This window comes from Simochromis diagramma, unplaced genomic scaffold (genome assembly GCF_900408965.1).
Source record: "Simochromis diagramma unplaced genomic scaffold, fSimDia1.1 OVJJ01000302.1, whole genome shotgun sequence".
Lineage (NCBI taxonomy): Eukaryota > Metazoa > Chordata > Actinopteri > Cichliformes > Cichlidae > Simochromis > Simochromis diagramma.
In genome coordinates, this window is record NW_024386792.1 from 10,431,237 (window position 1) to 10,446,027 (window position 14,791).

Genomic DNA, 14,791 nt, shown 5'->3' on the forward strand with positions numbered 1-14,791 from the left:
TGAGACGAGACCATGAAAAGGGTGAACTTGGGTACAGGCTGTCCTACTGTGAGCCAGCAGAGCAAATGGGACACACCACTCAGTCCAGAGGGGGACCAGTGAGCAGAGAACAGTGGCTTCCAACCACCAAGTTACAGGCTTCCCCCTAAACGGGAGAAAGTGGGTCAGTCTGAATCTTAACTGCATTGCACCCTCCGTAGTGGTAGCTGATAGAATTGAAGTTGACAGCTCCTGCATGTGAGTGTGCGCGCCCACTCCAAGCAGACGGGTGTCAAGGTCTCTCTCTGTCAATGCCGCTAATGTTAGGAGTTTGAAATTTCAGCACAAGTGACAGGGACACAATCTCACACCTCTATTTCTGTTCACACATTCTGCCTGATCGGTTTCACTGACTCAGTCAGCTACAGCAGCATCAGCAGCATTTATTTCTTCTAGTAATCATGAATGGGACAGATTTGCTGAATCACTCCACAACTGCAATAATGTTGTTTTCCTTTTTTTTTTAACACTGGTGCACTGAACCTGACTGCTTCATTTAGTTCCATGACAATGCTGCCTTTAGAGAGACTGCACATTTCTGTTTCCTTTGCTGCTCTCTGCTGGTGACGAAGGGAATAAGAGAATCTATTTTTTTTTTAAGGAAACAGCGTATGGACATTAGATTGAACCCAATCTGACCTAACAACAGTGTCTATATTGGAAGAAAAAACAACTGGCAGTAAACACAAGTAAAAAGAACACTCGACATTTTTGCATCATTAATCCATTATACTAATATTCAAAACAAAATAATACTACTCTGACCTAGGTTTTTGGAACAAGGAAAGTTGAACAGACCTTTAAGGCTCCTTGTTAATTTATTCACTTGAATAAAAATAATATAGTTGTAATAATTGTAATAAACTGAAATTGTAATGTACATTTTTTTCTGGTTTCTTTTCAAGCATAAACTTGTTTTTAACTGAAATTACAAGCACATGCTATTCACTAGGTCACTTATTCAAACCATTTATGGTCATAAAATTAAAACAGTTTATGGTTACAGATACTTTAGAATGTGGCTGGATACTATATTCTCAGTGCCTGATTATGAATTTATTGTTTGATTTTTACGCTCAGTAAAAACATACTCTCAAAGCCTCGATTGAGATTTTCCTCAATCATTGTATCTTAAAAGAAAAGGTGGGCTGGTCTTCCTTAACAAGAGAATGAAACAGATGCAAAATGTTTATTTTTATTGTATTTTTCATAAATTTGCAATTACCTTTGCCCGTCTGTTACAAATAAACATAGTACATAAAGTCTGAGTTTTCAGGAAATGGATTCAACTAAAATCTTTTTATTTCACGAGAGATGATTCCTCCATTAACTGCATTAACTTTTACATAGCAATATAGTTGGTACTGTCCAGTCACAGGACATCCTAACAGGAAATAAGAAATTGTGGAGTCTCAAATGGAATGGAACTGCTGCACAATGCAATTTTACTTTTTGGTTTGCTATTGTAATTTTAAATATATATGCATCGTTACTTGAAATGTATCACATACTGAAATACTTACTGGATGGGGGTTATTTACAACCAGTAGCATTTTGTTACAGTGAGCTATTGTAAAATTACTAACAAGTTCTGTTTGGATTGCCGAAGATGTGCAGTCTTTTGGGGGTGTACCTTCATTGGGTACACCTTCCCTTCCCTAAGTACACTAAAGCCAACTCTGTTTTACAAGTAAAAACCTTGGCATTACCCGACTTCTTGAATTTCACATTAAACAGACAAAAATCTATAATTGTTGATCATCATGTTAGCTGATCCAGAAACAGTGTCCTCAGTAATAAGTTATAATGCTATCATTGCTTGTCTGCAAATGCACGTGTATATGAGGAAGTGTGTGTGTGTGTGGTGGCGGTTATCCATTTGAGATTCAGGTTACACTGATGGGCGATCTGAAAGAAGGATGACGTGAGCTCTCGTTTCTGTTGGTCCAGTGGACCTGGTACATGGGGAGGGGTTAATGGTCTGCTTTCCTTTTTATAGATCCAAAGGCTTTTATTTGGCCCATTAGCATTCTTTGATAGACAGAGAGCACACACGCATGTTTCAAACTGTAAATGTGTGTGTGTTCGCAGAATTGTACAACTCCTTTGTCAAATGAACACACACTCATTTTTATATGAAAAGGGGGTTATAAACAACCAAATTCACACTTTACATCTATGTTTCAATTTGTTCCTGTTTATTTTTCGACTTTTGTGCTTAATTTTCAAGCTGATTTTTTATTTAATAATGAATTAGACAGTTTTAAAAGGCAACAGGACTTTAAAAAGATAGTTGCCTTCCATGGACTTCGATCTGTCCATCCATCCAATCTCTTCTGCTTATCCTTATCGTGGGGGGGCTCATGTTATGAAACACGAGCAAACATTAGGAGCAAAAGCAAAGGAATAAGCCATTATGTTTTTGATCACTTTCTTTAAAATTGTGAGATAGGCCATTATCCTTGATGGAAGACGTGGCTTTCAAGTTGATAACGATTATTCTACCTGCTAATGGAGCTACAGTGCTGACTAGTAGAGTTCTCCCAGAGAAGAGTGTCTAACAGCATATAATGCATTTGAGATTTAATGGAGATATGATCTTTCTGTTTGAAAAAACTCATATAGACTTCTTAACGCGTTTAAATATTTCATAACCACAATTTTTATCTCCTCCCTGAAATTTGTAACAGCGATCGGGGATGGCTACCAGATTCTTTTTTTTGCCAACCCCTTTGAACCTTTGTTAGCTTTGAATAACTTGACCATTTTCAGGCCCGGGACTAATATAAAGACTCATGATGTCAATAATCACTATATTGTATTTTCCAATATATTTAATTTAGTAAAATATCCTTCATTATCAGATGACATCATTCCATAAGAAAGATTGGAGAAAAAACTAAATTTAAGTTAAGGCTTTACCATGCTTTAAAAGATTATGTATAGCAGAGTTTCACTTCTTAACTGTCCAAAGACCAAAAATAGCCAATTTACAGCATCGACTGAGGCCGATGACCAGTCAGTCAGCCTCACTTATTTCAAATTACAAGCCGGTCTATTTCATGCATGTACAACACACACACAGTGATGTAGGCAAATCGTTGCATGCAAACCACATGATACTATGTGGTTAGCTTTAAGGCTTCTTATTGTGAGTGAAGACACGATGTTTGCCAAAATCACAGGGGGACCACCACAAATGTTCAGAACAAAAAAATCTAAAGAGACATTTAAATCACCTCCACCTAGCGAAACATGGAAACGTGGATTTTAAAGAAGCTAACAAAGGGAAAGTGGCTAAAGCTATAGAGTTCAGAGCCAGTCACAAATAAGCAACCTTGGCATGAGCAAAGTCACTAATAGTTATTTTGTTTCATAAATCTGTTGCATCTGTGGGTGCACAGCAACTACACTTGAGTTCTAAATACTTCTTTCAATAGCAGAGCACTTTATTTTTACTTGTGAGAGAGGATCCTGTAAAACATACAGTTTGGGGGGAAATTTTTTGAGGGCAGTTTTTTTTAAAAATGATCAAAATATGATTTTGCATTGAAGAGAAGTTGATTTTTTTTTTTTTTGCTTTGATATGCTGACTTTCCACTTAAAAGGTTGATATTTCTATTTTTTATGTCTAATAGCTAAATTGTTAGCCTGTTTATGTTTGTGTAACAGAATTAATAAAATACATGGCTGAAGCAGTAATGGACTGCCTCAGAGACAGTGCTTAAATGCCATGTCTTTTTGAAAGCCTCTTTTAGTGCTTAAGAAAGGTCAGCACCATAAAATGCAGCACACATGCTTGCTCTCCATCACCGTCCCTGTTTTTTCCAAAACCAAATCATACAGAGTCAAATTTAATAGCGAGCAAACAAAGCAGGCAGTTAAGACTCCAGATCAGGCCACACCCAAACACACACTAAGAAATAAAACTCGGATGCTTGGTGGGAGGGGCTGAAATGAGATGAGATTGAATAGAAGGGCACATTGTAGACATGACATAACCTTGATACATTATTATATAAAGAGAAAGTCAAATGAAGAAAGAGGAAGTCAAAAGGACCACACCCTGTTGCAAATGAAGCACAAAATGGAAAAATCTCATTAGTCACTCAGCTGATTTACACGTAACATGACTTGCTCCATTTGTTTGTTAGTGTTGTGCAACCGCACTAAAGCCCCCAATACACACACCCTCACAGACAGGCAGCAACACTAAAGGCAAACAGCAGTGCTACATTAACTGATTGCTTAAGCTTTTATTTTTTGTTACACAATGCCACAACCTTCAACTTCTTTCTTTTCCCAAATAAATTATGAACACTTTAAGAAAAGCTAGATGGCCAGTAATGCAGTGTAAGCAACTGCTCACGTCAATAAATTCATTATTCACTTCCCGTAACTGATGCCAGGGTTTATGAAGTGTTATATGTAAAAGCCATCAGTACAATGCAATGTCTCCAGCTACAACCAACATTCACTGCCTCCCTATGATAGATGAGGGTTGGTAAGATAGCCACTACAGTACCTTGCAAATGGCCAGTACCTGAATTTATAGCTTTGGCCCTTTTCCCCTCTTTGAAGTTCTACCCAAGTCCCTTGGGAACACATGATGTCATCTTGCTTTTCATTTTAATTAAAAAGAGGCCTTGAGGCAAATGGAAAATAAATACTTGAAAGAGACTCCCATCCTATTATAGGATGTTATCAATGTTAAGTAGTACAATATACCAGTTATCACAACAAAAGTCTGTAGTTTTGTATACCAAATACTGAAGTATAAGTTCAAGCCATAGAGTCCCTAGCTATGTGTGGCTCCACAGCCTAGTGGTTCACACATCTACCTAACAAATGACATCACCTAACAAGATACCTGGTTTCAGCACCGTATTGCACAAAGTAACAATGCAACATCATATCAGCTGGGATAATGTTGGGGATAACCTGTGTAATTTTTTTACGTGACATGAAAGTATAAATGGTCTGGTTCTTATATACCGCTTTTCTACTCAGTCTGAGCATTCCAAGTGCTTTACAACTTGCCTCATTCACCCATAGAAAACACTTACGACGTAAGTGCTTTCTATCTAACATTCACACACATTTATTCTCCAATGAGAGCACCTCGGGGTTAGTATCCTGCTCAAGGATATTTGGCATGCAACCTGAAGCAGCCAGGAATTAAACCATCAACTCACTCCTGCGTTACAGCCACAAGTGTCACAGCATGACATGTCATTGCTATAGTAACGCCTAGTACACACAGATTCCCTAGTACACACAACAAAACAAGCCCGGACATCTCTGACAGTAAGAGTATGTGTCAGCTACTGGAACAACCACCAACAAACTCTGGAAAAATATGCAAAACATTTGTTCCTAAAGGTGGAACTAAAGGTTCCACCTTTTGCTAAAGGTGCTAAACATGGAAATGACAAACATGTTTTGCCACTTAAGGCAGAATCACAGTCAAGAACAATGAGGAGATACTAGCAGCTGGTGATGTGCAACCCAAATATAATCGAATGGCCTCACCGGGAGTTGATGGAGTACTGACTAGTTGCACACCATATGACAGAATGCACAAACAGTGAAGGAACATTCCTGATGCAGTTATAGAATAAAAAAGCAGGGCTGGCTAAAAACCTTCCAACGAGAAAATATATTTCTTTTTTATTATGTGACAATATTGTGCAGCTCCTGATAAATTACAAGGTTGGGTTAGTTTAGTTATTTTTTAAATCAAAGTGTTAAGCTGTTATTTTACCTGCTATTTAAAATTTCTCAGGTAACATTACATAGGCTTACATTTGAACTTACATTTAACATCTGCTGTGTCACTGGATATTATGCTGTATGATCTCTAATGCAGTATAATGCTTCTGCAGCTGGCACCTTGTTTCAGTAGGTTCACACTTCAAATTACGTGGTGTGTCATCAATGACAGCAGCTCACTGAAAAAGAAGGATGAAAAATGACCTTCACTAATTTAAATGCGGCTGCCTGCAATCATCAATAACACATCTTTCTGTATTGTGAGAAATATCATTGTCATGTCTTGATATGAGTCAAAACTGACTCAAAATTGGACACAATAAACATCCAAGCATCCACTTATTTTCTTAACTGCTTATCCAATTCACGGTCTCAGGGGTGGGTTGGGGGGGGGGGGGGGGGGGTTGAAGCCTATCCTAGCTGTTACAGGTCAAGGGGAAGGGCACACCCTTTACAGATTGCCTGTCAATTGCAGGGCTTACACATAGAGAAAGGCACGCATTCATGCTCACATTCACCCCTACAGCTAATATAGAATTGGAAAATTATCTGTATTGTAAATTTTCTGCACCTTTTCTTTAAAGTTCACTGATTTCTTCATATGCTAGAATAACAAAATGATGACAGAGTGCTGTGTCAGATGACAAAGGGTATTGAGGCAGAAACTGATTTCACCTCCAATCTGAATGTGTTATGAATAATGAAGCGTGTGACCTAAAATTCGCTGCAGCGCAGTCATGCAGGAATGCTGAGTGATGCCGTGATGCCATCACACAGAGAAAAAGAACAATGCAGACAATTAGTAAGACAGACATAAAAAACAAAACAAAACTGTGAGATGGCGACAAAGAAAACAAAACAAATGGGGGAAGAATTCACTTTATTGTATCGCCACTTTTTTCAGCCGCTTTTTAGATCTATAACCATACCAGTTCAGAAAGGAAAATATTAGACCTAAGTGACACATAATAAAAGCACAAATGTCAGATTTAACTCTAATGTAACTGCTGCATGAGTTAGAAGGTGGGTCACAGGTTGTGTCATCTTCCTCGATTTGTGAAAAAAAAGCAACATGCTGCTGTGCATATGTGCACGTACATGCTTGTGCGTGTGAACATTCAGTTCGATCAGCAAACTATTCTCAGCAACACAGTCAAAAGCTTTGATGCGTTTCCTGTGAGAAAACCTTTGCTTACCCAACTTAAATTTGATGCAAGAGAAGTGGAGAGGAGGAGCATTAGGAAGGAGCTGACGGCTGGGGAGAGTGCACATTTACATAGATATGTCTGAGCTTCTGAGAAGTCCATTGATCACTAACCACACCCTGCTCTTGCCCCCGCCTTCTATTTCTCTCTAACGGGAATCAGCCTTATAAGGTCATTATAAATAATTAACTTCTAAATGCTTCTCACTGCCTTGGTCCAAAAACACCTGTCCTCTATGAAGCAGAGGACACATTTCAAGGGATACAATATTTACATAGTGTTGTTAGCTTTTCTTATACTCGGGCTGATATTCTCTCAAGTTTTCTCCTTATAATTTCATCTGTTTCAGTCTGCAACATTTTGTAAAAATGATGGTGAGGTATTACACATCAGGTGATGCTATCTCTCTCCTTGAAACATCTATAAGGAAAAAACATGCCAGGAAAAGATGGTGTCAGACGTAAATAGGGCACCCAAGCTAGCTGTGAGGTTGAGTCAGGGTGTTGTTTGTACCCCAGTATAGACATGCTCATGTGCTCTTTGGATTTTGGATCTTGGACAGGAATACCAAGGGATTTCTCTAAACAGTATCACCATTACCTAGTACTGAAACACAACACTCATGTGTATTGCTTGTACATTGCATCAGAGCTCACCAGCAATGTGGCTCATCTGTATTTGGAGAACATCTTTCTAATTACTTGCTCTTTGACAATAATTGACTAAAGCTAGGTGTCAGTATTTAAAAATAATTGGTACTAGTAAAATGTTTCAATTAACAATTAACCAGTTGGCAAAAATAAATTATTCAGAATATAGTAGTGAAAATTACAATAAGCATTCTGTATTCTATTAGCTCGTTGTGTTGGTCCAAAAGCTCCAAACTACAAAAACACAAATCATTTTCCTTGTATTATATCAACAAATTACAAGAAAAAAGCAGCTTTACATTTTTTGTTAAAAAAACAAAACACTTTACTAATTCTCAAAATCTCAAAATTAACATTTGACAGACTGAATGACGAACTGGTTAATCCGAAAGATGGTGCAGTAATGTGCCATTTTGCTGATGGTATAGTATATGAATAGTGAGAAAGTGTAATTGACAGCTGTATCCTGCTGAATCATATCTACACAGAAATAATCTGGAAGCATTAAGCCCACATTATAAATTGTTAATAGCATTTGACAACCATCGGGTACTGGAGTTGTTGACCTGCAGTCATTTACAGGTTTTTGCATGAATTTATAATCAGGAATGTGCTGTTAAGCCTCTGGTAAATACTAATATACAGTATAATGCTTTACCTACATGTGCGTTTAGCAATTTGAATGAATATAGAGTATTTGACCCCAAACGTTTCCACTTGGCATTGTGCAGAAGAAGATAACTGTGGTTATATGTGGGTGTATGTTGATGTAGCTGTTCTAAAGTAATGTAATGAAGATCTTGGCTCCATTAGGACTCCCTTCCTGCAGAGTCCCATCATGAGACTCCCAGTGGAAAAAGACAGACAGATAGACAGGCAGGCAAAAACAGAAAGGCATAAAAGCAACAGACAGAGAGGCGGAAAAGAGAAAGCTGAAAATGTCAAAGGCTGCAGTGTAATCTGACCTCCTTGCACATCAGGACATGAGTGTAGGAACTAGTGGAGAGGAGTGCAGGGCAAAAACAGTGTGTGTGTGTGTGTGTGTGTGTGTGTGTGTGTGTGTGTGTGTGTGTGTGTGTGTGTGTGTGTGTGTGTGTGTGTGTGTGTGTGTGTTGGGGGGGGGGGGGGGGGATTTTGCTGGGAAATGAGAGATGGGTAGGGAAGGCAGCCAAAAAGACAAGGAGAAAACCAACCTAAAGAGTCAAACCCCTTTAAAGAGGAAAGAACGAGAAAGCAAGGCTCTCGAGGAGAAAAGACAACTGGCAACCAGAAAAGAAAGTGGAGAGGGAACGCAGCGCAAGAAAAGGTGTCAAAAGAAAGGAGCATGCAGCGACAGGGCTTGACACTTGAAATAGGACCTTCATGTCAAGTCCTGAATAAGAAACAGGTCAAGCTGCCTAAACCCATCATCTTTGGATATAAAATGAAGGCATTACGCTTTTCTGGGTTTTATATCTGTATCTACATGGGGAGCAGCATTTTTCCACCAAAGCAAAAAGGTTCAAATAGCTCCTTGACTTGTCTTAAACTGCAATGAACATAAAATCTAGTAGAATCAATCTCTGTTCCTAAGAATCTACTATTCGAGCCCAGGAAAGTAGTTTACATATTTTGACGCACTCCACATATCTTTCAGATAGAGGAGGGAGTACACTGCAGAAAGCAATCATTTAACAACAGCTCAGAGTAGCGTGCAAATGAACAGTGACATTGGTCCGTTGCAGTGAGCGCAGAGACGTGGACACAAAGCCATTTGGCTGGGAAAAAGCGATTTCTCTCCAGGACAATCACGAGAGAGACAGGAGTATTTTTAGACCTGAAAATAAGATCTTCACATCCCAGTCTCCCTTAGTCATGTTCTCCTTTTGTGTCAGAGCTCTTTTATTGTTTTAGTGAACTCCAGCTCAACGATAAGATTTCGATTATTCATAAGATTAAACATTAAAGTGCTGTAATATATTACATTTATTCACGTCAACTTGCTTTTTTAAAGTTTTGCGCATATTGTCTATCTGTGGTTTGGAAAGTACACTGGAGATGAAACAAAGTTTGTTTGCAGGATTAAAATCTTTGAAAGTTCAGTTTAGAAAAACACAAGAATCGTTCCTGCAGTCAATCCTGTTTCTTCTGACACCTTAAAGTCCTCCATAAACCAAGGTATCGTTATTAGAAAGACATTTTCTGATGTATTTAACAGATAAAATCAAGGAGTATCCACTCAGCTAGATGCTTTTTCACACTTGCAAGACAACAAGACAAGACAAGTGTACTCTTTGTGCCAAAAGCCTATTAATTGGACAATATCCCTTTGATGTGCCATACTGTCCTTCTTGCAAGTTAAAGTGATGTATCCCAAGAGGCCAAAATGTGCTATTTTTTATACTCACGGTGAGTAAAATTATCACACGTATCACATGATTTGCCTTCACATAAGAACTCGCTCTGTACCTCTCCTTGCTGGGCCATGCGCATTTAGGATACTTAATTTTCACTGTGCTCATTAAAGCCATTTCCAGCAACAGCAGATATAAAAAGGCTTTGATAAAACCAGTGTGCCCTAACAAAATGGCAGACAAAGAAAGTAGAAACTTGCTGGTGAAGAGAGTCCAACATAAAGCAAGAACAAGACTCAGGAGTTAGATGGGACCAAAGCATGGGGGGAAGAAAGTGAATATCAGAGTCATTCATAACGATACACAGAAACCTGAATCAACTTCCAACACAAGTTTTCAAAGATTTGTAATATCTTTTTGTGTTTTGGGCATACTGACTATATAAAGTATTTTGATTTTGCACCACTGTTTGCTCAGCTGTGGTGCATTATGCACCCAGTGCACTCTACTGAACAATTTGTTACTCATCATTGCCTCAGGCATCTTTTCCTACATTTATCTCTGTAAAAAAAAAAGTAATATACAGTCATGTGAAAAACTGTTTTAACAGGACTCCATGCAGTCCTGTTATGATTCACTAGCTTGTGGAACCACCTTAAGGAGCAAAAAGTTAAAGTAATCTTTTAGCAGTATATTGTTGTGAAAGATCTCCACTCTTCTTTACTTTGCTGAGGCTTGCAAGATCTTCTTTATACAGCGCTCTCTCACCACATCATTTCCATCAGTTGGAGGTTTGTACTTTGGCCCATTGCAACACCTTGATTCATTTATTTTTTTGTAGATTTGATCCTCAGAGACCTGTGAAAACTTGTTTTTCAAATGATTGTACGTACACAGTGCTAATCAAATTTATTAGACCACCTAAAACTGTAAATTGTGAAAATTCATATTTTAGCATTAAAAATATATGAGTTAAAGGGCTTGCACATACTGGTGTATTAATGATTACATGTATGTGAAATTAGTTTTAGTCATTACCAGTTCCAATGATTTAGTGCAACTGTGGTGTAAAATGTAAAGTGGGTGATGGTCTAATAAATTTGTTAAGCACTATATATTGGAAATCAATAGGTCAGTGTCATACAGCCTCAAGCTGTAAGGTGTGGCTTATTGTACCAGTTTAGCCTCTAAACAAGCTTTGAGTGTCACAGCCTGTTTAGAGGCCTAAACGTGAATCCAGTTTGTTATCTGAAAATTAAGAAATCTATTTTCTGCTTTCATTGTGGAGCACATCAACACAAGTATGCAAATTGCATTTTTTTTAAACTAACTATAGTAAACCTGTAGAAGATGTGATTAGTTGACCACGAACAAGCAAGCACACGGATGAGCAGTGCGGCGTTTGATATTTCAGTGCCATTAAATTATAAAAAAACAAAACCTCCGGAGTAAATTCAAGTATCTGAGCTCAAAGGCCCCACCCCAAAAGAAGGGTCTAAGTGTGTGTCTGTGTGTGCAAGTGTATATGTAGCACCACAGTCCATTACTGAAATCACATTAGCCTCAGAGAGTGCACTGAGACAGGAAACAACCCTCTGCCATCTCCTGACTCACTTCCACCGAGCAGCCAAACACGCATTGCATGATCAGGCCTAGATGGTAACGCTTTACATCCATTTTCTTGTTTATACTGAAAATTTATGAAAATTGACTTTTGGATATAGATAAAGGGACTCTATATATTACTAGCATGTGTACTCATAAAAGTAAATCTAGAACTTAGTGATAAATAAACAGTACTTTTAGTCTGTAAGTCTTGAGCCATCCCCTCATTTCTTAACATTTTGTTTTCAAGGAGCCATACTTTCATGTAATTTTTAAAGTGGTCCTGGGCAATAGTTCTGCAGGCTTCCTGGAGGTTTTTCAATGTTTTTCTTGGATATTGGCTTCTTTTTCCATCCAGTCCAGTCCTTATACCTGACCATTTTCAGACAAATGTTTAAAAAGAATTTTTTTTTTTTTAGTATTAAGCCATTTAACAAAAACACTGAACTATAAAGCACTCAAACATAAGCAAAGCGCCTAACTATAACATGTTCTATTTCTTTACCTGAATCTACAAAAAAAATACCAATGACCAAACAGTTTGACACACATAAAATCCACCATGCAATACCATCTGCACAGCATCTGATTGGAAATGACTTCATTTTCCAGCATGACAAGGATCCCAAACACACTGACATACAGTAAAAGTACACCTGGATAGAATAACATACAATGGAAGAGAATCAATCCTGGATTGGCCTCCCCAGGGCCCAGACCTCAATTATTGAAATAGTGCGGATCTTGACAGAGAACAGAGCAAAAAGCAGCCAACGTCTAAAAACGAAGATTTGAATGTCCTTCATGAAGCCTGGAAAACTATTCCTGAAGACTACTTAGAAATGATCAGAAAGCTGCCTAAGAGAGTTCAGGCTTTATGGAAGAATAAAGGTGCCCATGCCAAATATTGACATTCAAGCTCACTACCTCTGCTTTTGCCTTATGTACTGTATTTCCATGTCTGTTTGCATGTTTCAATAAATCGCTGAGCTTACTGTATTTCCCATCTTTTTAGTGAAATGTAAAGAAATGAGTGGAGACTTTTGCACAGCACTCTATGTGAGGTTGTTGCAGATATCACATACAGTGTATGCGTGTCATTTTAACAGCTTGAGAGTCTCAGACACAAGTCTATGGACCTACAAATATTTGAAAAAAAAAAAATCACATCTGAAGTTCAAACTAATCAAGCAAATATTCAGAACTATAAACAACTTGCAGTGTGTCATGATATGGCCGATCCAGACAGTAAACTTTCAGTGGTAAATGATAACATGTAAACATTCTTCACTGAAGCCCCTCAGCCAGAGCAGACCTGGTGGTGTTTATTTTGACGGCCATAACAACTGGCACAGTTGGCCTGTTTGGGTATTATCACACAATGCTGAAGCACGTCCCTCTACGTCGCTTATCAAAACAGATGGTTGAGGAGCTTTTCTATTATTAACAGCTAATTTAAACACAGTTTATGCAGCATCAGAGGAAAATCTGTCTTCTCGGCAACGCCGATGTGATAAAGCACGGCAACGCCTATGACCGCTCTGCCTAGGCGCACAGCATCATCAGCAGCATCAGCATCAGCGCTTTGGACTGCTCGTTACACGGCTGACTGGGCCAGCTAGTGCAGAGAGCAGGCTGCGGACAGACACCCACCTGGCGTATACGGTTTTGGTGCAGCGGTGGTGGATTTCCATCCTCGAGGGACGTGCTGCTCGAAGAGGCCGTCTTTAAGTCACGGTTGGAGCCGCCGCCCCTGGAGTGACTTTCTTCGGGGCTACTTGACATTCCGTCTCGGGCTTGCTGCTTCTGCTGGAGGAGACACGGGGGTCCTTTACCCGATCCACTGTGGATTTCTGTGCACGCCTCAGCATCCACGGCGCCCGGCAGAGCCCGGGATCATTATGCGTCGTCAGAGAAAGTCTTTGATCAAGCTCGACAGAAGCTAATACAGCGATTCTTCCAGATGGTAAACCAAAAACGAGCGCTCCCTCCTCTCAGGGATGCTCCCGGTGTGCTGCTATGGCCTGCGCGCGTGTTTGTGTGTATGGAAACGTGAACGCGCTTCAGATGCGCTTCCCCGAACCTCCGCAGGACCAGTGTTGCCTTCGTGGACAACCGGAAACCTCGACAGTAGACCTTGGCAGTGATGACCACCCTGAATGCGACCAGAAGTAGCCTCAGAGCACCTTTTAAAGGGGCGCACTGTGCGCAGACATTTTTTTAACACATCGCATCACTTAAAGCATACATTGTCACCATATAGTGCTTTACTGCATAGTAAAGCACTAATTCAAAACAAAACATTTACAATGAGACAATTCCCATTGGCACTTGAATACACCGACGCCCTGTGCAGCAGTTTGCTTCAGAGATCAAAGTTCCCAGTATGGAGCATGTTGTCCCATGGTTGAATAAAAACTGTGAGATTACTTACACACTCATGTGAAATTAGACACTTTGGGTTGGGCTTAACTAATCTAATGTCCTTCTTCGTGTTCTTACGCCCCCGCCATGGCCTGGCCTTCTTCACTAGATGACAAATTTAATATAGGCTGACAGGGCAAAAATCAATAACAATGTCTTGGAGACATTTTAAAAAACAGACAGCATCTTGGGCAGAGGAGGGCCAAGTACGGGAAGAGATGTAAGAAATCATGTTAGCAAAATGTCATCGTTTGAGATGCAGTCTTCAGAGCCAGTAGGGCATAGAATAATATGCCCTAGGCCAAATCTATGAGTTTACAAAAAAGACAGAGGTAATTTTTTTTCTTTAAAACATGCGTGAAACAATTACTAGATAAGAACACCTTTTAGATGTGACTTAACCCTTTGTCAGAAATCAGCTCTAAAGAATGCAACAAATGGTTTAGTTAAATAAAGTAAATAAACTATGAATGGTTGCCAACACACATGCAATTTCTGGGTGAAGGGAATGCATGGTAGAAATGCCCTGGGCTCCATCTGCTCAGGTCAGATGTCAGGTCAGCTCCACCCACTAATTACCTGGGGGATATGATACAGGCAACAAGGATAACAAGGGTGGCCGTCATACTGCAGTATTATTGTGTCTGTGCCTAACACAACCCCCCCCCCCCCCCCAGCTCAGAATACTAATAAAATACTAGTATTATTATCAATGAGGAATAGAAAATAAATCAAATCAATTTTATTTATATAGCACTTTTAA

The 14,791-nt window shown here is 39.2% G+C and overlaps 1 protein-coding gene across 8 annotated transcripts in view; it reads right to left on the reverse strand.

The window, feature by feature from the left end:
- LOC120729019 (ankyrin-2-like) overlaps positions 1 to 13,906 on the reverse strand; it is a 59,085-nt gene extending 45,179 nt beyond the window's left edge. For 3 of the 8 annotated variants that reach the window (XM_040024372.1, XM_040024375.1, XM_040024374.1), the window contains exon 1: positions 13,258 to 13,905. In XM_040024372.1, the coding sequence (XP_039880306.1) occupies positions 13,258 to 13,389 (132 nt within the window). In that variant the 5' untranslated portion in view covers positions 13,390 to 13,905. Of the gene's footprint in view, positions 1 to 13,257 lie in introns of all 8 variants that reach the window. The other 5 variants (XM_040024373.1, XM_040024371.1, XM_040024380.1 and 2 more) reach the window with 4 other exon arrangements.
- Between the last annotated feature and the right edge of the window lie 885 nt (positions 13,907 to 14,791).